Source organism: Agelaius phoeniceus, chromosome 4, assembly GCF_051311805.1.
Source record: "Agelaius phoeniceus isolate bAgePho1 chromosome 4, bAgePho1.hap1, whole genome shotgun sequence".
Taxonomy (NCBI): Eukaryota; Metazoa; Chordata; class Aves; order Passeriformes; family Icteridae; genus Agelaius; species Agelaius phoeniceus.
Genome location: NC_135268.1, coordinates 69,139,313 through 69,164,360, shown reverse-complemented (window position 1 = coordinate 69,164,360; position 25,048 = coordinate 69,139,313). Strand labels below are relative to the sequence as shown.

Sequence of the window (25,048 nt, the reverse complement as noted above, 5' to 3'; positions counted from 1 at the left end):
AGGAAAAGGGGAATTGCTGACAGCTGCCTGAGGTGAGCTGGTGGTCAGTGTGATGCAGCACCATCATACCATTATCACAAGTAGGGCTGTTGCTTAGGCAAGTGATGTTATGTATTTATCCAAGCTGCACATCTTCAGTCCTCTTTGTTTGGTGTCCTGCTCAGTTAAAAAATCCAAAAGCCTTCCTGTAGCTGCAGCTTGGTGGCTGCCTTGCTGACACTTGGAGTTAACACCGACCAAGCCCTGAGGAAGCGCTGACTCGTGTCCTTTCACTGCTCTAAGGACCCTTTGGAGGATGACACCTTCCCTTAGGGGACACGTGAGCAGCTACAGAGCAGGATGTTGTGGCTTGTGTGATACCAAAGCTCTGAGAACAGTCCTCAGGTGATGCTCTGCCTTGAGCAAAGCAGGAAAGTTCCTCAGAGTTGCTCTGTGTACAACCAGCTTTCATCTCACGCTCACAGCCATAGTCAAAATGCTCCATATATTGGAAAGGATTTTTACCAACCCCATTGTCTCTGGTTTTTTATTCTCTTTATAGTAGAATAACAGAATGGTTTAGGTTGGGATACACCTCTAAGATTACAGAATTACAGAGTCCAAGTGTTAACCCTGCAATGGTGTTAACCCTGCAATGCTGAGGTCACCACTAAACCATATCCTTAAGTGGCACATCCACAAGGCTTTTACATCTCCCCAGGGATGGTGACTCCACCACTGCCCTGGGCAGCCTGTTCCAATGCTTAACCATCCCTTCAGTGAAGAAAGTTTTCATTACAGCAAATCCAAACCTTCCCTGATAGAACTTGAGCCCATTCCTTCTTGTCCTATTGTTAGTTTCTTGGGAAAAGAGATTGACTCCTCTCATCTGGCTAAACTGTTCAGGGAGTTGTAGGGAGCAATAAGGTCTTCCCCGAGCCTCCTTTTTTTTTCCAGGCTAACTAACTGCAGCTCTCTCAGCCATTTCTTGCAAATCTTGTGGTCTGGACCCTTCACCTCCTGGGTCTAGATAAGGGCAGGAAGAGAGCTTGTAATTCAGTTGCATATGGCCCACTGCACGTTTTGTATTGGCTGTTTAACAGTTCTGCTGTTTACAGATAATAAAATGGATCAACTCTAGTACCTAGACAAATATCAGCTTCAGGTAATGGATAACTTAGTTGGAATTCAGCTGCCCAATACACAAAAAAGTAATTTATTCTGCCCTAGGGTCTATTTTAACTTTCAGGCTATATCTTTATCTATATAAAGAAGGGCCCATTTTGAGGGTTAAGCGATTTAGACAGTTTAGCAAATCATTCCTCTAGCAGCACAGCCACTGACATCTCATTTCCTAATTTCTTCTGGACTTTGTGCTTCATAAGGAGGTAACTATTAATCTTTGTCAGACTCGCTGCATGTTTCGTGCACTCATTCTTTGCATCCTTGAAAGAGGAGACTGTGATTTGCCATGTTCTGTTCTCCTCCTGTGTTGGGCTCTTTTCCTGTAGGAGTTCCTCTGTGACTCAGTTTCTCACATGGACTCTGTGTCCTTACCTGCAAAACCATCCTGTCTGAGCAGGGCCAGGGGAAGAAACACACAGGGTCCAGCAGAGATCACTTTGAATCCTGGTCTCCTTAAGTGCCACAAGAAGCTTCTGCTATTGCCTCTGCATGGATGCCAGGTGCCCACCAAAGCCGCTCTGTCACTTCCCTCCTCAGCTGGACAAGGGAGAGAAAAATCTGTTGGAAAGGCTGATGGGTCAAGATCAGGGCAGGGAGAGGTCATTCACCAGGCACCATCATGGACAAAGCAAACTTGACTCAGGAAAACCAGTTTTATTCCAATAAAACCAGAGTAGGATAAGGAGAAATAAAACCAAATCTGAAGAACACCTTCCCCCACCCCATCCCAGGCTTAACTTCACCCTGATTTTCTCTCCCTCCACCCCAGAGTGGTGCAGGGGGGTGGGGTGTGGAGGCTGCAGTAAGTTCATCACACCTTGTCTCTTGTCTCTGCCACTTCATCCTCCTCAGGGCAGGACCCCTCACATTTTTCCCCTGCTCCAGTGTGGGGTTCTTCCCCCCCCTGTAGCCCCCACCACCAAAGCCTTGCCTTGCAAACCACACGTAAGTACCAGTTCTGCTCTGGTGGCTGATGGACTGTGCAGGGCCTGTTTCTGCAAAGGCAAGGCTTTGGGTAATGTTTTTTTGCACAAATCCACTCCCTTAGATGCTGTTAGTTTCGAGGAGCTCAGTGATGGGCTCGGTAGCAGCAGCACCAGTTTCTCAGTGTCTCAGAAAGCACTGCTCTTAAGTTTCAGAAGACTTGCAGTCTTATTAATAAAACTTGCCATGTAAAAGAGGGGGATGGAATAATGTCAAAATAAAGTCTTTCTTAAAGCACTGTGCAGTTGGGGTTTTTTTATTATTATTAAGGAGAACAGTTTTTAAAAGTCTGTTACCATGGCAGCAGAGCAGGCTGGCATCTCTGTATCTCAAAACCCCAAGTCTTGTTTGACTGTGTAACTGTGATATTTCAGTTTGCTTGTCTTCAGAGGAAGGGTCTGTGTGACTGCACAGCAAACAGTATTGGGTTCCTGATCTCCTTTGAAGCTGGGGTGGTCTAGTTAGCACACTGCAGTTCCTCAGATTTCCTTTATGGCCCTTCAGGGGAGGGCAGAGCAGCAATAATTCTTTTAAGGGCAAACTCAAGCTGAACAAGGTAGTGTGCCCCTGACATTGGAAAGGAGAGTATAAGTCTCAAGCTGCTGTGCTGCTGTCATCTGTTGCTTTTTACTCTGTTTGTGTAAAAGACAGTTTTGTTGGGACCCTGGTGCTTACACCTGATCAGATTTTAAGATCTGAAATATAGAATCATGACAGAGATACCAGCTCTAGTCTTTAATAAAAGTTGTCGGGAGGATGTTGCAGGTGTTGCTTTGAAGAGAGAGAAGAAAGGAGTTTTGAAATGAGTTCTAATGAGTTCTCTAGTACTCAACCAGGCACAAGGTTACAGCATCACTTCACACACTCATCATACAGAAAGTACAGGCCCACGAAAATTGAATTTATTACTCTTCTCCATGTATTCATGAAAAATGAAACTACCAGCTTGTGGAGTATGGGGGGTGATGGAAGGAGAAGAAAGACAGTAACTGATATAAACTTGTGTCATAAGGTACTTAATGCAGGCAGGAGTAAGGGACAAGGTTTTGTCACTTGATAGATGCTGTGAACTGTTGCTGGGTGAGCTGTACAGCCTGATGGTTAAAATCAGCCTGAGCTGTGAGAAACATCTCTGCTCACTGTTGCTGTGCAGACCTGGTGTGCTCTTTCAGGCTGTCACAGCCCAGCTGAGATGAAACCTATTTCCATGGCTTCTCTGATGTGCCGCCTCTCAGCTCTGCAGGGGAGGAAGGCCACCTAACCCCACCTCTGTAAACAGCTCAATAAAATACTGATTATCTGATGTCCAGGTGCAGCCTTTCTCACAGTCCTGAGCTCAGAGATGGTTTGGGCATGTTCAGTGCTTAACAGGCACAGGAGGTGGTCAGGACAGGCATGCACTTCATAAACAAGTGTAGTGCTGAGATCAGAAGTAATGGTATCACAAGAAGGAAAAATTCTCCAGACAAGCCACAACCTGTTGGTATTTCCTGCCTCAGCTTCCTCATTGCCCTTGAACACGTCTTAGGTTGTTTTACTGATCTAAATCATGGACTTCCTTTCACAGTCAGTTTTCCTTTTCCTGGCTGGTTGAACAGTCAATGTTTTGAAGAATACTTTGCTCTCTTACCAGTGCTTTAGGCAGTGGAATCTTTTCAAAAGATTGTGCTTGTGTCTGGGTCTTTGTTCTCTTAAGGAAGTGGGAATGTTGTGGACCTTGCAGAAGTTGGAAGACTCTGGCTGGCCCCTTCATCCCAGTGTGCTGCTGTTTGATTAGGGTTTGCCTGCTAGTAAGAGTACACTGTCATCATTGTAGTGCCCTGTGCTCCAGGATTTCTGCAGGTTGCTGGAGGCAAAACAGATGAATCAGCATCCTGAAATCTGAGGTGAAGAGAAGAAATAACCTCTTCTATTGGAAGTTATAAGCCCATGTCTCTGTGCAGATAACCTTCCTGCATGCATAGCAAATAAAGAGCAGACAATAAATCAGTTCCAGACCAGCCCAAACTAGGGAAAACTCAAAAATTGTGTGTGTGTATGTATATCTCAATATATATCTATATCACCTGAAGAATCTGTAAACAGTTAGTAAGAATACCTATGTTACCGTCTATGGGTTTGTGGTTTTAATTTGTTTGTTTGTTTTTTTAATGTGGAGCATACCAGCTTGCTTTCACTTTCCCAGATTTCTTTGTGCAGACTCTTGTTTCTACCCTTCAGAATAAAGCTGCCATATGTGACTTTTAATATGTTGCCTAGATTAATTTTAAAGAGGCTTAAAAGACATAGTTCTCAGTGAGAAGTAGCTTTCTTAAGACCATGCTGGATGTTGGCTTTGATCCTGTTTGTTACTGTGATCCTATTGTAGGGATAATCATAGACGGGGAAAAAACTGGTACCTTTATCACTTAAGATCATGTAGGTTGATCTTAGTTAATTAGTAATTGGAATGAAGCTCTTGCAGCTTATAGTAACAGTAAGATTTGAAAACTACAAGCAGAAGTGTTAGAAAAACATAAAGACATCAAATCCTATTTTAAGGAGAATATTTCACTTGTGCGTGGTTATTTCCTTGGAGTCAGTAGATAGTCCAGCCCATCTGTAAACAATAATATTGACTGCTTTGGCACCAGACTTGGCTCAGATGCGTCTGCACGTGAGCAGGCTTGATTTTTGTTTCAGACGATAAAGAGCGTTAGGAAGGGGGTAGAATGTCACGCTTGCTGTTAAACAGCTCCTGGAAGCTTTAGTACTTCAGCTTGTTTTGATCTCTGTTTACACAATTTTTCCTTTTCTTTCTTTCTCTCTTCTCTGCGCCGCTGTAAATCAGCGGCTCCCTGCACCGACCAACCTGCCGTGGCACCTGGCGTACGGTGCCCTCCTTTCCAGTAAAGAGTCTAGACAGCAAATTCCCTGGAAGCGTGTGCCACTCCGGATCGTTATGGCTTTTTGCTTTTTTGTGGAGGCTTTTTAGAAACTGCATTACCTCACCCGTCGGCCTGGAGATTGCGCAGCCCGCGCCGCTGATAGGGCTGCAGAGCCCCGCGCAGAGCCAATGGAGAACTTGGGCTGCAAACTCTTAATGAGCAAAAGAGCAGCGGCTCGCTTAGAGCTCCGTACTTAATGTGGGGGCTTTTTTTTAAGTGTTACTTCTGAAAGACGAGCCACTTAACAATTATGTGCCATATTGCTGACCAGTGAAGCTGAACAAATAGCTATTTACATTGACAGATCAGAGGAATGTGTAAGTGCATCGTGGTAACCTACATTTTCTGTGCCAAGAGATTTGCAGCTGACTGCCTGGGTGACTCACTCCTTGGATTAGGAGATGAGGTAATGCTTTTGAGATACAGGGTGATGTCATTCCTTTACCTGAGCTGCATGCCGATGCTAGTTGCTAGTACTTTCAAGGAAAGTCCCTTTTCTGCTTCTCATGTACTAGAGAATGAGCTGCATAATTCAGATAGTTGTTGTTATTAATGTCCTTCCGAAGCCTCTGGCTGAACTGCTCTTTTGAAAACGGATGTCACCACAAGTGGCGACAAATGCCTTTTGTTACACATGTATGTGGGCACCTGCAAGTGGCACATTTGCATACCTGTCCCATTCTTCAAATAAAGCTATTTTGTTAAAAGAAGACTTTCTTCGTAATCAGGTGCTACCTCTTGTCAGCAATGTGTCATGTAATCCATTTATAAATAAAGTCATCTTAAAAGAAGGTGATTTTTTCCCCCTGTTCTGTTTCTGTAGTGAAATAGCTCATTTGTGATGGTAAGTGACCCAAATGTCTCACTTGCACTTAGGGTCAGATTAACCTTATCCACTCCTACTCTAGCATTGTCCTTCACTGCAGCAGCTCTTCCTGCTGCCCCTGCTCCCTTTGCTCATGTGTTCATGGACAGCAGCTGTGATTTTCTCAGCTTTTCCCTCCCAGTGTCACCCAGGACGTGCTGCTCCTGTGGATGCCCTCAAGGTTGGGAGCACGGACAGGTGATGAGCAGAGCTGCCCAACGGTGTCAGCTGCCCTCTGCAGCTTATGGGGACTGAGCTTTCAACACTTGAGCAGGCAGAGAGCCACTGTCAGGGAATTGTCAAAGCCATAACCTGATTTGGTCCATATTTTGGGAGTATACAGGTGTGTGCTGCTGAGTCAGCTTCATGCATCTTGGAGGTTTGGGTGTGGTTCCTAGAAATGGCCAATGTGTGTGTGTTGTTTGCTGGGGGAAAATTTCCTACTCAGGCCCTGGAGTGAGAGCTTTGGGACAGGGCAGGCACTTAAGGTGACATGGGTCACACTGTCCCCAGGGCTTGCAGCTGCCCACAGACAGTCTTCCTTGCTCAGCAGCAATCCCTGGGCAGTTTACAGCACTGTCTCCATTCTTCACAAACCATGGCATGGTCTCCAGCCCCTGGAGCAGAGTATTTCATGCTGGCTGGGCTTTCAGACTACTTGCATGTGTATGGATCATGTGCAGATCCATTCAGAGGATTTGTTAATGCAAAGTAACAGCTGCACAGGCTAAAAGTTGTCATCAGAATTATTATGGGCTTCTGAAAGAATGTATTACAGAAACGTTTTGTGGCATTACTCCTCTGTGTTGAATGTTTTAACAAGGTACTTTGAGCATGGTTACAGCTGCAATTTTGACATTGGCATTTTGGTTTTAAAAATATGTTTTCCAAATCTTCTCAGTCTCTTGTTTCTCAAGACTACAAGATTGTTCTTGAATATGAATGTTTATATAAACCTTGTTTGCTTTATTTGTCCACCAATCAGGTGATCTCTACAAATGACATGCCCCACTCCTCACGGAATATTTCCTTTTTTGTTGGTTTATTTCTGTGTGTGTGTATATCGGGCTCTGTGTGTTTACTTTTCCTCCCCAATGGTAGACCATAATGCAACATTTGTATGTCACATGCAGTGTCTTTTCCAGGATGTTTGGCCTTTATTGCCATAAGGTAAATCTCTGAGAGGGAAAGAACACACCTAGTTTTGCTTTGTAAGAGCTTCACAGCTAATCTCAGGAGCTTATTTTTACCATCTCTTCAATTACACATTGTGCTCCTGAGAGGAGTTTTTATTTCAATTGTCTCTCATCATGAGGCTTTTCAAAGCTGGAAAGCATTGCTGTTGGATCCTTTAGGGACCTGAAATACCAGCAGTGTGGGGTAACTCACCTGAATTTTCTCTGTAAATGAGGTGTGTTGAACAGTGTGTGAGGAGGTACTAGTCATGACATGCACACATCTACAACATCTGTCTTTCCCTCCTTGTTCAGGTGAATCCCAACTTTGCTCCATGCTGTTTGCTTGACTCTGACCCAGTTAGAGGAATAAAAATTCCATGTTACATGGAACTTGAATCATGCGGAAGATGTGGTTTCAGATCCTCACAGTAGCTCCAGAAATAATAACAAGAAGAAACCTTCCTGCATGTTTTGTACCACTTTGTAATACACATCTGTGCCTTGGAGTCTGAGCAGGAATATTTTTTTCCAAGTGACTAATACACATGTACCAGAAGCAGTCTTTAATTCCTAATGTGTCAAGTATCCAAATTTAATGTAATTATGTTGTAGGATATTGCCCAAATGGACAGAGGTTCTGAAAAGGCAGTAAAACCTCCCATGTTAATCCATATCCTCAGAAGCTAAGATTATGTGGATTACAGTTTCTCAGTGTTCTTGATGGGCACAGCCACTGTGGCTCCACAGCATTAGTTATGGTCCATCATGCTGATAATGAGTTTCTTAATAAGTCCCTCAGTACTCACTGACAATGACTCATACTTCTGAACTAGGATCTCCTAGAAAATCTCTGTGTAATGGGTGAAATATTGTATCCCAGTGAAGATTTCTTCCTTACTTGTGTGTTTAGGGAAAAGCCAGGCAATTTTTAAAGGAACGGTGTGCTTAAAGATAGGAAATTCCAAGGAGAAGTTAGATTTAACTGTCTGGAGAGGCAAAGGTGAAAATGTGAGCTCTGATCTCAGTGATAATTGCTCTCTCTGTGCTTTACAGAAAGTTGGATATTCTGAAATAGACATTAATCATGAAAACAGCCTCAGTTGTACTTTCAAAATGACTCTGTTTTGAAACTATCCCAAATAATCTGCAAAACTTTGCACTTTAACCAGTGCCTGTCTCTTGGAGAATGCTTCAACCCACATCTTATTTTCTGCAGTTTTTGATGAAACATGTCAACTCATCGAGCTTTCAAATGTTTTGAAGAAGTGTCACACACTGAACTGTTTTTAAACTAAGAATAGAGAAACATGGGTTTGATTTGAATGCCTGAAAGTTTTCTGTCTTCAGTATAACTTTGAAAAATGGGATGCTGAGATATAAAACCAATAGGACTCTGAGATACAAAACCATTGGGACACAGGAGCATAACACACTAGCCTTGCTTATACAGCATTTCTGTTGCCATTTGTGGTCTGTGTGCTTTTAAATTATGGTCATAAATAATTAAAATAATGGTTAAATCATAGCTAACTGTTTCTGTAGGACATGAAATAAAACGATGTGGACATGCAGCTTTTTAAGGTAAAAAAGAGGATGTTTAATTTCTGACTCTAATATTTATAGATTTTTAAAAGTGACAGTGGGTTGGAGGGATGACAGTGCTACTTCTCCGATGACACTGGACAATCCAATAGTTCATCAAATTTTTCTTCTTTAAAAAAATACAAAACAGTAAGTTATTTACATAAAGTGCATAAGAAAGTTCCTTATAAGAATATAAACATCAGAAGGCTTCGAAAAACTCTAAAAAACAAAGCAACAGCTAACCTTGAATTCAATTACTTCAGGTGTTTGGAAACAAGATCATTATCCCTTCCTTGGATGGGGACCTCTTCCAGTGGGATCGGGATCGGGGGAGTATGGAGGCCGTTCCCTTCACGGTTGAGTCTCTGCTCGAGTCATCCTACAAATTTGGCGAGGACGTTGTCTTGGTTGGGGGAAAGTCTTTGACCACCTATGGCCTGAGCTCCTATTCAGGGAAGGTAAGAGCCTCAAAAGGTGTTTTGTGGCTGTGTGTTTCGAGCTCTGCCTCGCAAACAGGTAACTGCTGAGCTTTAAACTGTGCTGCAGCTCAGGAGTTTAAATGCAGGGCACAAAAGGGGAGAACCTGAGCCTCGTGGGCTGCAGCAGGTGGCATGGCCCTGCAATCTCCTCCTGCCTGGAGCTCCTGCTCTGCTCCTGTGCTGGCTTTAACCCTTGAACACCGTTTGCTAACCCAGCAGTGCACTGTTCACTTTTTACTGGATTCATTTTGTGCTGGGTTAGCTGTAGCAGGGGATCAGGGAGCGCCAGAGCCAGCACAAGGGAAGGGACAGAGCTTTGTCACCAATAGTGAGAGGATAAGAGGGATGACCCCTTTCTGTGGGAGGACTTCAGCTTTATCATCTGGCTCTGTTTGAAGGAGACTTTACAGTTCAGCTCACTGTATATCAATTAATGCTTTAGGTGACACCATTTTTTAAACTAATTTCAGATTTTCAAAACTGCTAAGAACAGAAAAAATTCAACATATGCAAAAGTTAAGGACTTTTAGTTGTTGTCAGTGTGCTTACTATCAGAAGTTCTCCTTACATTTTAAAGTCATATTTAAAAGTTAAGTTAAATGTCAGATGTCATTAAAGTGCTTGTAAATACTTGGTGTAGTCAAGAACAGACATTTGATAATTCAGAAACATTGCATTTTAAAACTAATTAAAAATAGATTCAGTTAAAAAAATAAAGTTCCTAGTGTTTGTTTTCAACAAAATCAGGGTGGTTTTTTGGTTGGGTTTTTTTTTTTTTTCATTTTCACCATACATTTTAATGTGGAACAGTCCTTTGGTATGGTGTGGAATCATCACTAATGATAAAGAGCACAGACCCCAAACCAGAGTTCATTAATTCCTTTTTTAGTTTCCTCACTGGTAGTGGAGGGCTCTCTGCACCAACAGGTTCTTCCTCCTCCTCCAGTGCTCAGAAGAGGAAATTTTCATTTCTGTTTTGATTCCTGGCTTGTGCTCACAGTAGCAAAGTTGCCTCTTAGAGGAAATAGTGCCTGACTCTTCCTTCCTAAGAGTTTGGGAAGTTTGATCTCTCTGGCCTTGCCCATATAATGCAAATTCTGTTTGAGATTGGGACTGTTGGAAACTGTAACTGTGAGAGTTTATTAAGGTTTTCTTTTCCTTTTGATAACTGACAAGGCAAAGGGGGAAGGTTTTGTGGTATTTTATATAAATCAATAATACTTGAAGTACTATCAGTACTTCATTTGAAGCTGATAGAGTTATGCTGAGATAAATATTACATGAAAGCAGAATTATGCTGTGGGTCTTGCAGGAATGTTCTTTTGATGTCCACAGAAACAGTGGAGAAAGAGAGAGCTCAGATTTCTTTTTGTTAGAAGTACATGCAAAATACAGTCAAATGGTAGTCAAAATACCACAGACTGTAAACTTTCTAGAATGCTTTGAAAGTTTTTGTTCTGAAAAGCTGTTATCTCTTAAACCAGGCTTTTCAACATCCCTCCAGCCAAACATCTGAAGGCATGGAGTTCCAAATTGCCTGCCAGCCAAGAGCAGGCTGGAAGGGCTGTTAGCTCTGAATCTTGCTGTTGATGGTATTTGTTGTGAAGTCTGACGTGTGAGCCTGCCTTGTCCCTCAGGTGAAGTACATCTGCTCAGCTGTGGGCTGCCGCCGCTGGGACGATGAGGAGAGCGAGCAGGAGGAGACGCTGCTGCTGCACCGCACCCAGAAAACCGTCCGGGCTGTGGGGCCGCGCAGTGGCAACGAGAAGTGAGTCTGACCTGCTCACAGCAGCTCTGTGGAGGTGGTGAGGCAGAAAAGATGGCAGTCAGGTCACATTGCTTCCCTCGTCCTTGCTCACCTCTGTCGCAGGAGGACACAGAATGAGCGACACTCGTGCTCTGAGATGTTTAAGGCAAAAAAGAGCCTTTGTTTGTTTTTCAACTCCAATATCTATAGAATTCCAAAGGTGACCATGGACTGGAGGATGAAATTGCCACCTCTCCAGCCACACTGGTCAAACCAACAGTCCATTAATTCTCTCTTCCTCCAGAAAGGACTGCAAAGCAATCATTATATACATGAAAAGTGTGGGAGAAACTCCATTACAAAAATGTAAACATCAAAAGGATTAGAAAAACTTCAGAAGAACAGGGTGACACACCTCAGAAAAGTTTGTCACTGCTGTACTGCACAGGGCAAATGTCACTATAATGTTTGTTCTAACTGCTGCTTTTGTACAAGAGGAGACAGTTTAAAAGTCTTCTTATAATCTACTCCCTTTAAGGTTCTTTTCGTACAAATGGTAACTGTCACTGGGGAGGGAGGTTATACATGATGTCTTAAGTTTTCATTTTAAGTTGATATTTTAAACCATTCTTAAATTTATGTTGTTCATTCCATAATGTAGGTGGTTTGTTCTTTCTAAGCTGTAGAAACTGATTCAATCTGTGATTTTTCTAACGCTGTCATATTGAAGTTTTAATATATCAAGATTTCTGTAAAATTACAGACACATATTTTCTGGAAAAAAAAACCCCAAACCCACTTCATAAAACACAGACTTAAAAAGATGGGTTCTGTACATAGATACAAGTAACTGCCCAGCAACATAGTGGAGAATCAGTCATTCCCTGTTCCCCTGCTCCCTCTTCTGTTTGCAGCAGGATGTGACAAGTTGTGAATTTGTAGCCTATCAGAGAGAACCTAATGAGAACTCAGTAACAGATCAGATGTCTGAGAGGATAAATCTTGGTTTCTGTGTTTCTTGGAGACAGATATTAGCCAGGAGAGGTATGTCAAAACCATAGTATTTAGTCTTGTGTCCCAGAACCCTCCTCTTTGTGGTGAGAAACCAGAGGTGCTTTCCTGGTGACATGGAATGGGTAGGAAACATCTGGGGTTTTAATCCAGAGGAAAAAAAGTTTTGTCTTTAATAAATCGACTGAGTGTATAAAATATGCCAAACTCTTACTATAAGGGTGTAAATTCTTTAAAGAGCCACTTGGGGTTCCTGGTGGTTGCCAGACTGATAAGAAGATTTAGGCAACCAAATATACTGTACAAGAAATATTTACCCTTTCATGCTGTCCAAACATGCCATGCTTTTCCTGTCTGTATCTTTGTAGGTTTACAAGCATTGAAGACTTTTTGCTGTGCAAGAAAACTGCTCCTTACACATTTCATTATACATTTGTCTTTTTTTGGTGTTAACCTATGAGACATGAGCAATCCTGGTTTCAGGGAGTACCTGTCAAGGGATCTATGTTAGGTTGTATGTGGGGTTGAACAAAAAAAGTCATAGTCCCTTTCCCAGTTAGAAAAATCTTATGTTTCCAGTTAAATCCACTTAATTAGTGAAGAGAAAAATGTTTTTTTAGAATGCTGCTTCCTAACAGCTTTGTACTTGCTGCTTTCTTCAGCTACAGAATGTTTTCTTACTAGGCAGACTCTAGTACTTAATGATTTTAGTTTTCCCCTTGATACACTAAACCTTTAGTGTCATTGGCCCCTACTTCACCAGTTTTTTTCTCAGTTCACTCATCATGTTGGACAACATTTCTCAAAAAAAAAATCTTGTTTGATTTGTGTTCTGGATTAGCACTCCCCTCCTGGTACAGTTTTATTTATTTGACAGTCTAAGAGTTTACTATGGGCCAAATTCAGGTAATTCAGTTTAGAAATTTTCTGCACAGAGGACTTGGGACTTCCTTGGAATATAAAAGCTGTTACTACAAAGGTTTTCTCTTTCTCTTTGAGGTGGAATTTCAGTGTTGGTCACTTTGAGCTGCGCTATGTCCCAGATATTGAAACTAGAGCAGGATACATTGAGAGCGATTTTAAATCAACTATGAACAAAGAAGAAACAAAAATTATTTCAGAGGTGGATGAGCAGGAAGCTATGATGAAAGACACAGTGATAAAGGTCTCTGTGGCTGACTGGAAGGTGATGGCTTTTAACAGACGAGGAGGACATCTGGAATGGGAATACCAGGTAGGGGGAAAGACAGAATATTAAATATCACAAAAGTAGATGTTTTGAAGATGTCTTTCATCTTTGGTTTCAGGCACTGTCTTTGTAAAGGAGCACGCATCTGCTTGTAATTTTTTAACTGAAGTTCTGACTTTGAGCTGCTGCATCTGTTACAAAATTTAAACAAGAAATTTAAGCACTTTGTTTTTTATTCTTATTTAATAGCTCATTAATACAACATTCATTTTCCAATTACCTCTCTCCTCTTCAGTTTTGCACTCCAATTGCTTCTGCATGGCTGCTTAAGGATGGCAAAGTAATTCCAATCAGTCTGTTTGATGACACAAGTTACACAGCAAATAACGAGGTACCAGAGGATGAAGAAGATCTTGTGGAAGCTGCCAGAGGGGCCACAGAATCCAGTGTCTATTTGGGTGAGACACCAACTGCAGCATTTTCTGTAGTAAACATTATTAATTTCTCTGTTGAGGTTGTAGTAAAGGAAATCTTTTTGTACTGGTAGATTTCAAACCCATAAATCTTTTCCATCTTGATTCTGAAATGTTCATTGCTTTGTAGTTTCAGTACATTGGAGATGACTAAAAGTCTTGAAACTTTATAAGACAGGTTGGCAGCTAATAAAACAGCCTTATTGCCCATTAATTTGTACACTGATTGCAGTAACATACTGTGAAGAAAATTCAGATGAGATTATACATGGCTTAGTTTTCATCCAGCTGTCAGGATCCATTGGATTCTGTTTGTGACAATTTGAAATAGAGTGGCTGGAGATCCTCCTCCTCAGCTGTCTGGCTCTGGGAGGTAAATGTGCTTTAGTTTCCTAAGACTTGGTTTGCTTTAAGCCTTTTTCTCTCAGTCTTTGCACCTTGTAGCTTTTCAGTTAATGGTTTGAATAACAGATACAGAATAACACTTGGAAGAAGTTACAGCCTTCCTGGTAATGGCTGTTTTGTGCAGCATTAACAAGGGTAGGAAGTTTGAATGAGGTCTCACTTCTGCAAATCCCAGACTCCCTTATAGCTCTTAAGAATTGCTGGCATTTTCCTGTAGCACTAGCTTTCCAGCAGTAAAAATGAGATGTTCTGAACTCTTGCCTTCCTAGAACAGAGGGAAGATATTACTTGAATTCATCCAGTTTAGCAATCAGAGTCAGTATCTCAGGTTCTCAGAATAAGAAGGAATATTTTCAGAAATGTTGTTAACCATGTGTTTTGACTAGGCAGTTTTATTCCAGGGGTCAAGAGAACCAAATCTAAATACTAATACACTTCCTTGTTTATTACTTAGGTATGTTCAGGGGCCAGTTGTATCTTCAATCATCAGTCAGAATTTATGAGAAATTCCCAACCAACCCAAAGGCTCTGGAATCCAGGAATGATAATGCAATTATTCCTCTTCCCAAAATCAAATGGAAACCTTTAATCCGTAAGTAACAATTCAGAGTTGAATTTTCTACCTTAGCTCAGAAAAGACAGGGCATCTTTCTGGTTTCCAGTATGTTTCAAACTAGTCTGATGTTTCCAACTGTAAACTACTTTGGGAATATATCTGTGCTTTATTAAGTGTTTATTTTTTTCTAATCAAATATTTAATGTCTGTTTTCTTTTACTATGGATTTGACAGGGTCTTTGTTAATAATTAAATGTTGGGTCTTCTTAATCAAAATTTTCAACAAAAAGAGGAAGAAGTTTTTTGCAGTGATGTGAATATGATTGAATTGACTTGTCAAGGGGGAGAATAATTAAGTAACTGTTACCTTAAAGTACCTTTTTTAATGTTTCCTTCTATGAAATTTACTTCCCATTACCTGATTCAAGAGGCATTTTGTAAAATTAAGCAATTGGAGTTCACTTGAAATTAATGTGAGAACTGAATTTTACAAACAATTGACATTTTATATACTCTGCAGAATAAGCAGTCTGTACTTGAAATAAAGCTCAGAGAATTTTGTCTTTTCTGTGCTTAGAGTCCCCTTCCAGGACTCCAGTGTTGGTGGGCTCTGATGAGTTTGACAAGTGTCTCAGCAATGACAAGTATTCTCATGAGGAATACAGCAATGGAGCACTGTCAGTTCTGCAGTACCCATATGGTAGGTGAAGTTCCAGACTTCGAAGTGTTTCAGATACCCAGCTTTTATTATCTGGGAATTTCAATACATGACCATTTGTTAGACCTTAAATATGTGTATTTTTTTAAATATTTAATGAATTAGGAAATTATTGCTCAAACTAGGATTTTCAGATTGCAGTGTAAGTACAATTAATGCCACATAAAGCACAGCAAAGTGCCAGGAATTGCCACTGAAGAGCTGTTGTGTGTGCTGCTGTTGCCACTGAGAGTTGCTTGGAGTGGAAAAATCTTGGGAATTATTTTTTCCAGAATTTACTGAGAGTGCTGGAGACTCAGGATGGTTGTCACGAGTTTTCCATATGGAAGATATTCTGATGTAAAGCTAGAGAGACCTAGTTGCTGTCCACATCCTTAATTAACTGAATTTGCTTATGTGCTATTTAAAATAATAGAAATTAAAACCACTCCATGTCATGTCTATTGAGGAGACCTATTAATGAGAAGGCAGAGTTGTTTTGTAGGTCCCTGCAGGTAAATCTGTGTTCTCTTTGTGTGCTTTATACACAGATAATGGTTATTACTTACCCTACTACAAGAGGGAGAGAAACAAGCGCAGCAACCAGATCACGGTTCGATTTTTTGACGACACCAGTTACAAGAACATCCGCAAAAAGGATCCTGTTCTGCTGCTGCACTGGTGGAAGGAGATTGTTGGCACCATTTTGTTCTGTATCGTGGCCACCACCTTCATTGTGCGCAAACTCTTCCACCCCCACCCTTACAGCAGAGTAAGTGTTTGCAGAATCAGAGGAATTTTCAGAGTCAGAGCAATTTTTTTTCACAATCCCAAATACAGAAGGAATTATTTTAGCTGTTTCTTTCAGTTTGGGCTCTGCAATGAGTAATATTAATAAGTTAATAACTAATGAGATAACCAAATCAAAAGCCTAAATTTATTGTTTAATCTGTGTGTGAAGGCTGCCAGCTGCCACATACAATTTGCTTAACTGCTTCAGCAAGCAGATTAGACTGCTTCTGACGTATCTGGAGATATTTATTTAATGCCATATCTAGGGTACAAACCAGGCTCAGGCACTCAAGGAGTTGATTTTGTTTGTTTGTTTGTTTTGTTCTTGTTTTGGAAATCCTTGTTAGCTGCGGAAGGAGTCTGAAACACAGTGTCAGACTGATTGTAAGTATGAGCCCACTTGTGGAGACATTAAAGACAACAGCTGGAGTGATGCCAAGAACTCTGGATATGTGTCAAGGTGAGGTCTGTTCAACACAACATAAACAGGGTGTTTAATCAGTGTGGCTACTAATGCTGTCTGGAGATAGAAAGAGTAGGTGTTCATCTGTTCTTACCTAGGAACTCCCAGTCCTCTGACTTCCCAGGATAATCAGCAACTGGCACAAAGGACTCTGTGACCCCATTACCTGTGGGAGATTGCAGTTATGATTAGTCTCATAAATTCCAGAGAGTCAACAGGTTACATGTGATCAGAAGTATTGCTCTCATACTTCTTGCTGATAAGCAAAATGGGAGATTGATCCTTGTAGGTCTTAAGCAGTGTTTACTCCATCTGTTCCTGTGTTTATGGTGTAAGGCAGGGAAAGGCAGTTGCAGATGGAAGCAGATGACATCTTATATACTCTGCAGAATAAACAGTCTAAACTTGAAATAAAACCTTTATTAGTTTTACAAAGGAGTTGGTTAAGACAGAAGGCTTAATAGGGGCATGCCATTATGCTCCAGAGCAGATGTGACCATTTCCTGTACATTTGTAACTCAATGAAAGCAAGAACTGTAGTGTTTAAAATGAGGAAGAGTACGAAAAGTAGTGATATATAAGAACAGTGATGTTTTGGATGGGTTGTTGTGCTGGTTTTGCATTAATTGATTTGTGGTGAGGAGGGAAAAATGTCAGGACTAGAAGGACTAATTGCAGAAGCAGTTACTTGGGGTAGGGTTAAAGACAAATCATGATTTAGAAAATACTCAGCTATAGGAACATGGGCTATATACTCAGGATCCAGTAGGCATGCAACCTGGTATTCTGAAAAACCTCTCCAGTTTGTCCAGTGCATGCAGAATGGATCCTGCTGGCCTGTGATAGGCTCTGCATAAATACACATTTAGCAACTGTCCATTTCATAGATAGGGAATTGCTCACAGTGGGTGAGCAGGGAAAAAGAAGAAATTCTGCACATGTTTTGCCTGTACAAAACTACTTCAGTTGTGGTCATAAATGACTTTATTTTTCTATCTGTACTAATGCATTTTTCTCCTCTATCCTCCCTCCCTTCTTCTGTCCCTTCCTCACACCCCTCTCTTCCCAGATACCTGACAGATTTTGAACCAATCCAGTGTCTGGGTCGTGGAGGTTTTGGAGTGGTTTTTGAAGCCAGAAATAAAGTAGATGACTGCAACTATGCCATCAAGAGGATCCGATTGCCCAACAGGTACTGAATGGATTTGTTGGGAATAATGAATGAATGGTGGGATCCCATCCTGCCAGAGCCATCTGCTCCTGACCTGATTGCCCAGATATTTCATTAGGGTGAATGACACACTTTTAACGGGGGGCTGTCTCAGTGTTGGCACAGAGAATGTGGCATGTGCACTGCCAGCAGAGCTGACCTGCTTGGCTCAAACACTTGTATTGCAGATCCCTTTGTGGGGATGCTGCTCCACAGGCATTCCCTTGGTGAATGGAGCCTTTGCTAACAGGATCAGTAATTGCTGTTAATGTGCTTCTCTCCTTCCTCTCCTTACCTTTCCTACTCCACCTCCTCTTTCTTTTCTCTCTTCCTCACCTCCTTTTTTGACTCCATTTCCCCATTTGTTTCATTTTCTGGTCCCACAACCCCTACCTTTTCTCTCAGTCATAGGTGGTCAAGCCATGCTGCTGGATTACCCTACCCAGAGCTTGCAGCACTTCTTTTAGTGGGAGATGGGAGACACTGCTGCTGAAAATCTCAAGTTAGAACAGCAAGAGGGAGGGGGTAAAGCTATGAAATCTAGAATTACTATTTTTTTGAATGTGTTAAATAAGCATAACTATTTAAGATTAAAGGTTTTGTTCAGAAACTTAAGGTAGCCTAAATTCGTCTTTTCCAAGAATATTCAAAGCTATTAAATAAAACCATCAGACTTTATCTGATCCAGTTATGAAGAGAGATAAATTCCTTCAGTAAGACAGGAGGCTGCCTGCTTTCCTGTCCACAGAACAGAAATAGTCCTTATGCAACCTCCTTACCTATTGCCAGTTAAAAAACAAATACTAAGGTGTTGCTGTCTGTCTTGTCTGTCAGTGTCTTCTACATCCCTGTAGAATTTTGCTGTTTAAAATCTTTTTTTCTATCCTTGAGAACAGTTAAGAGGAAGATGAATTTCTTCTTGTTTTTCCTGCCTGTAATTATGTGAAAAGGGAAGACTAAATATTGAGTCATTATGAGCACATTCTGCTCCTGCACACTTCTAAGCTAAAGGAGTTACTCTGGGGAATTTAAGACATATTTTTGTTTTCATGTGAAAAGCAATGCTACTGGCCTGGTGTACACTGGGGCAGCTTTGATTAAATTCCTTTGCAGAAATGTTTGTGCTGTGCTGTTGCTTTTGGTGACCATGTCTCTTTTTCCCCTCACCCCAAACCCCAGGGAGCTGGCTCGTGAGAAGGTGATGAGGGAGGTCAAGGCTCTGGCTAAGCTCGAGCATCCAGGGATTGTTCGGTATTTCAATGCATGGCTGGAAGCTCCCCCTGAGAGATGGCAGGAAAAGATGGATGAGCAGTGGCTAAAAGATGAAAGGTAACTCATGGGGCTCTTTTTAACAATTGAATTTGAGATTGTATGTCAGGAGAACTAGAAAACTGGTAGAGGATCCAGGAAGATGGAGAGACTGTCTAGGAGAGAGATGGTTGTTAACTTAGCCTGCCAACTTTTCAATTGAACAGATACAAATACATCACACTTCTGCATAAAGTTCTTGATTTGTGGGTCCTCTCTTGTGTTAAGGTCCTGCTTTCAGCTTAGGAAACATAATGTGGTTCTTAATTGAACTTGTGTGGCTGAACCTTGCAGTGATTGGAATGTTGGAGCATTGCTGCTGTGATTCAGTTGCAAACTTTGCAATCTCTGCCTTCTTTGTTCCTTTCTACTGCTTTCTTCCTCTTCATTATCTTGAGTGAGATGGACCTGATACAGTACTCCAAGAATCCAATGAATTTATTTCACTAGAAATACATGAGGGATAATCAGACTGAGGATTTGTGAAGCTTGGTAGAAGTAGGTTAAAAATGGAAAATTAGATAAAGGAGAGAACGTGAAGAGAGAGGAAAAAGTGGGTGTATGCTGGCATTTACAGAATGAGGCCTAATACAAGACTGCTGGCTGGTTTCATAATAACAACTTAACATGCCTCACAATTTTTAGAATACAGCGACCTTTATATTTCAGGCATCAAATTAACATTTCACAGCTGTAATTCTTCCAAGGCACTTTAAATAGTCCTTGCAGTGCGTGTTCCAAAGGGATGGATTTTTTCAAACTGAAGATGAGCCTGATTGCACATTAGGAATCCAGGCAGTAGAGCTTGTTAAATATTCCTTTATCAACACTTTTGTCTCAATGAGAAAACATTATCCTTGCTAAGACACAGATGCTAAATGCTGGTTATTGGTGATTCCCACACTTGGGTAGTCACTCCTTGTTGCAGTATGACCCTGCAGTATGACAGGTGTCAGGGGTAGCAGTTGTCAAAATCTGGGCTTTCAGAAGTGCATTTCTAGTAGAATGATTGGAATCTACTACAATTTCTCCAGTATTGATCTCTCTTTGTCTTCCAGCACTGACTGGCCACTCAGTTCTCCCAGCCCAATGGATGTCCCATCATTTAAGATCACAACAGAGCCATTTTCAACAGAGGAACACATTGAAGTTACTGCAGCTTCATCAGAGAGGGTGAGGTCTGTGGGGATACCCTGTGGTCAGTCAGATTCATCTGGAAGCCAGTTTTCTCCTCTGGAATTTTCTGACACAGACAACAAGGACTTGCAGCACTCAGAAGATCCACTATTAAACCTTCAGGATAGTGTCCTTACAGGCTGTGATGTAGAAGACAGTACTATCAACAGTAATGAGCTGGGACACTCCTTGGAAATTTGTCCTTCAGCTGTTCCTGTTGTACATCTGAAGGAAGGGACCTCCTCCTCTATTGTGTTTGAGGATTCTGGCTGTGGAAATGCCTCTAGTAAGGAAGATAAAATTGATGTTTCACATAATGAGAGTCCTTCTGAGGATAAAGGGAAAAGTGCAAAGGAATCTGATAACAAGAAATCTGCTTCAGGAAGTCCCCTCTCTGTTTCTCCTCCAAGACCAACGAGTTTAAGCCTGGACCTTTCTAAAAACACTGCAGAAAAAGTGAAGCCCACCTCTCCCAAGGTGTATCTGTACATCCAGATGCAGCTCTGCCGGAAAGAGAACCTCAAAGACTGGATGAGCAGAAGATGCACCATAGAGGAGAGGGAAAGGACAGAGTGTCTGCAGATCTTTCTGCAGATTGCTGAAGCTGTTGACTTTCTGCACAGCAAAGGATTAATGCACAGGGATCTCAAGGTTTGTATCCATAGGTTGCTGTATGTGGGAGGAATGTGGCACTGCAGACAAAGCCTGCCAAAATAGCTGACTCCTCTCAGTGACCTCAGCATGGGTGTTAAAAAAGCTGAATTAATGTCTGTACAATAATCTGGAGTGCAGTGCTCCAGGAAATAAATATTCATCACTTGTTACTGCAATTAAAGTCTTTCTTACAGCAAGACTTCTTGTACCTGGCACAGATCAGTGGCATTTGTCCTACGGTATTTTGAATTCATGTTCTTTGTACAGGGTTGTTCAGCGCTGAGCTCTATGACAAAGCTATTTTGGATCCTGTTCTACTATTTCAAGTGAAGCAGATAATTGGCAATGTGGAGCTTGCAGTTGGACTTGATCTTAAAAGTCTTTTCCAACCTAAATAATTCTGTGATTCTAATTCTGGTATTTTCCTTCTTTCTATAGCAGTACAGCCTAAAAGGAGCAGTGTAACTCTTAGAGAGTTAGAGAAAGTAAAAATTAAGCAATACTTCTTTGGGATTGAAATGTAAACTGTCCTGGAGCAGAACTGTGAGCCAGTGCCAGCTATCACAGTGAAGCTTTCTGAAGGATTCACAGGATTTTTAATGTCTCATAGCATCCAGACAGGGAAGACTGGGAAAGGTGGTTGCACCTCTGGTGTTTAGTGCAGCTGAAGTCAGGAGTAACTTGCACCTTTTCTTTCATTTTGTTCATGATCCTCCCATGCTAGTGCCTGATTTTGCTCTATCGTAAAGCACTGGAAGTGTCAGTGTGTGTTACCAAATAAATAAATTTAACTGAAGAGCCCAGCCAAAGTTAGTTTTATTAGGCCTAGCTCTGAGAAATTGATCCCTTTTGCCAAATGTGGACACTTGTGTTTCCCTTTGCTTGTTTGAGGAGGCATTAGTAGCCTACCTCAGTGGAGTAATTACTGAAATGATTGTGGCTTCTCAGATGGTAATTTGGCATCAGCAGAAGCAAAAGCTAAAAAATTCCATGTCAGATGTGGCAGTAAAAGGAGGTTCAAATTAAATAATCCTCAAAGGATATGTCAGAGTTAGAAAAACTCTAACAGCCCTTGCAGGTATTTTCTTTTCCCATCAGCATTAGGCAATTACCTTGAACCAGTTATCTGACAAATCTTTAGTGCTTGAGAAACTGACCATAAAAGTAATTAAATCCCTGTACTAATATGTTGCTAGACATGTTAATTAATAACCTTTCTCAACAATACTGTCAGGTGTAGCCCTCTGCAGTCTTCACTGAGCTCACTGTTCAGTAAACCTTATGTAGATCTACTCTTAAAACTGTATTAGTCTTAATCAGGTGTGGAGTGTTTTGTTGGAACATCTTAAAAGTTCAGTGCTGGCAGCAGTTTGAACAAGAGATTTAATTTTGTTTACTTGGTATAACCAACTTGGAAACAGTCTCCCTGGATGAGCACCTTCCTTCTTCAGGAAACTTCCTATGCTTGTATAGATGTTATTCTTGGATCCCAAAGTTTTTTTTGTCTGTTATGTGTTAATTTGGTCAAAACAACAGCCAGTTTATTTAATTATTTTCTCTACTTTTCAGAAGCTCCTAGGAAGGGATCTCATCTAATTTTGTAATTTGTCCAAGAGGTTGGTCATGCAGCCCTGAGTTGGTGCCAGCACTAACAACTGAATAACCTGCAAAGCTGCTTTGGCTTGGCTGCAGGCAGAGTTCAATGATAGCAGAGGCCAATTCTTGCTCTCATTGGCACCTACAAAAGCTGGTAGATCTGTGTGAAAATAAATTTCTATATGGGCATATTGAAAGATCCAAGAAGTAATCTAAATATTTAAATTAACAGTGCACATTAAAATGCATTAATTAGGCTCCTGCTAATCAGGGATACTGCAATGACAAGATGGTAGGAATTTATGTGGGGAAGTGAAGAGGTCAGAGTTCAAATTCTTTTGAAGAAAATGAAGTGCAGAAACAAAAGTCTGCCTGTCAAGTGAATTTACTGTTACTCCTAGGATAAGCTGTCGGTCATGCTTGGCAGCTCAAAAGAAATTATCAGTTTCACAGAACTGCAAGAACAGTCTTGGATACATTTTGCAGCATTAATTGAATTAAACAGAGTATTCCAGATGTATGAGAAGCTTATTCATGTGGAAAAATGAGAATTCTTATTCTGACTGAAGAATATGGAGAGAAATTTCTTTGTGCAGGTGGCAAGATAACTAAACTAGAGGGTGGTTATATTTGATTGTACTCTGCTGATGATTTAAATCAAAACTGAGTGCTTCTGCCTTAGGCTTTTTATTCTCCCAAATGTGATCTTGATGGTTTCTTTTTGCTGGTATTTTGCAATAGCAGAGTGTCCATTCCCCTTATTTGTAGAAACTATGTGCCAGCCTGTTCAGAGACAGTCAGTGTCCAGCCAGAGAAGTAATAAAATAAACTTTGTTATGAGGAGTTTTTCCTCCAGGAAGAAGACAAATCTTGCCTTGTATGTTTGTAGGAGGAGAATGGAGATCAAGGCAATGGGATACAAACTCCTAATGGAGATGTTTGTTCCTTGAGCATTAAAATTCTCATATCAAGACTTTTGACCATGTGGGTGTGCACTGAGGGGTGAGTGCTCTGCAAATGCTTCAGCCAGAGCCTGGAGACACTGTGGGTTTACTGGGCAGTGGCTTTTGTGCCCTGAAGGCACCGTGACTCCCAAGGGCTGGACACTCATCACAGGGAAATGCAGTGGGGGATAAGACCTGGCTAAGAAGGCAGTGTCAGAGGCAGGATGTGGGCACTGTGGAACTGTTTCTCTAGGGCTTCCCTCAGAGCTGGCCATTGCCAAAAAAAAAAAAAAAACAAAAACCCCAAGAATCCTTTTTTCTGTCTTGTTTCTTGTTCACGCAGTGGGTTTGTCTTTAACTGAGCAAGTCAGATGGGCTTTGAAATATGGTCCTTTATCTTGTGGGAAAATATTGCCTTCTGTCTGTCTGCCTGCTCCTGCTGCAGGGCTGATGCCAGCAGAGCATAGCCCAGGTTCTCCCAGCCTCGAGGGCCAGGAGCTCTGAGAGGAGCTTGCCCAGCACCACCTGCTCTTCACAGCTTGGCCCTGTGCAGCATCCTGCTGCTTCCTCCCCCTTGCAGGATCAGTCTGTTCTTCCCCCCAAACTCTGTACTTGTAACCCAGCTGGAGTGGTTTTATTTCAAGGGAATAATCATTCTTTTGGTGGGTGCTGTTCTATCAGCCAGGAAGCAAATCTCTTGAAAAACTGTCTTGGATGTGCACCATTGGCCAAGGGACAGCTCTGTTCCAGTCTCTTGTGTCAGTAGGCTAAGCCAAGGATGGGGGTGTTGGCAAACAAGCCAAAGGAGAGTTAAGGCAGATCATCAGTGTTGCTGCCTTTATGAATTGCAAAGTTCTTAGGCTTCTATCAAAAATAAACTTTTAATTCTGTTATGCAAACAGCTGTTCTATGTTAAACTGCAGAGTTACACTGAAAAGCAGACCTTGTTCCCACTGTATCTGTAATTTAACACTGGGATGATGTGCTGTGGGCTGGTTAGTAATAGAGCAAACTGCTCTAGCACTTAGGGATTAAAATACAAAAGGCCAGGAGATGGAGCTGCAGCATGTGGTGTCAAAGTGTCGTGTGGTGGTGATCACTTACCTGTGCTGTTCCCAGCAGTGTTGACTCTGTGTGTGTTCCTCAGCAGAGCTGTGTGCTGCTGGTAAAGCTCTGCTGAATGACAAGAAATGAGCAGTCTGAGCTTCAGGAAGAGACGGTGCTTAATGCAGGAGAAATTCCTTTTTCCTGAATAGTTACAATTCTTAACTGCTATTTTTCAGCACTTTAATAATGAGTGGTTTTAATTTTAACCTTGACAGCTTCTGAGTTTGAACCAAGTGTTATAACTGCTGAAACACAGACATCTGTTTGTTACTTACTTTCTCCTTTTCACCTCTCTGTTTTCTCAGCCTTCCAATATATTTTTCACAATGGATGACATAGTAAAGGTTGGGGATTTTGGACTGGTGACTGCTATGGACCAAGATGAGGAGGAAGAATCAGTTCTGACCCCAATGCCAGCTTATGCCAGGCACACAGGACAAGTAGGGACCAAACTCTACATGAGCCCAGAACAGGTTTGTGCTCTTTTCTCTCAAGCTGTGTTTGGCAGTGCCCAGAACAGCCCTGAATTTTTGGGAGCT

General features: G+C 41.5%; 1 protein-coding gene across 1 annotated transcript in view; it reads left to right on the top strand.

The window, feature by feature from the left end:
• EIF2AK3 (eukaryotic translation initiation factor 2 alpha kinase 3) overlaps nucleotides 1-25,048 on the top strand; it is a 43,305-nt gene that overhangs the window by 13,203 nt on the left and 5,054 nt on the right. Inside the window, exons 3-14 of the mRNA XM_054633568.2 lie at nucleotides 8,966-9,160; nucleotides 10,819-10,949; nucleotides 12,939-13,173; nucleotides 13,424-13,586; nucleotides 14,461-14,598; nucleotides 15,140-15,262; nucleotides 15,811-16,031; nucleotides 16,399-16,511; nucleotides 17,584-17,706; nucleotides 18,904-19,053; nucleotides 20,091-20,859; nucleotides 24,815-24,982. Of these exons, the coding sequence (XP_054489543.1) occupies nucleotides 8,966-9,160; nucleotides 10,819-10,949; nucleotides 12,939-13,173; nucleotides 13,424-13,586; nucleotides 14,461-14,598; nucleotides 15,140-15,262; nucleotides 15,811-16,031; nucleotides 16,399-16,511; nucleotides 17,584-17,706; nucleotides 18,904-19,053; nucleotides 20,091-20,859; nucleotides 24,815-24,982 (2,529 nt within the window). The remainder of the gene's footprint in view (nucleotides 1-8,965; nucleotides 9,161-10,818; nucleotides 10,950-12,938; nucleotides 13,174-13,423; nucleotides 13,587-14,460; nucleotides 14,599-15,139; nucleotides 15,263-15,810; nucleotides 16,032-16,398; nucleotides 16,512-17,583; nucleotides 17,707-18,903; nucleotides 19,054-20,090; nucleotides 20,860-24,814; nucleotides 24,983-25,048) is intronic.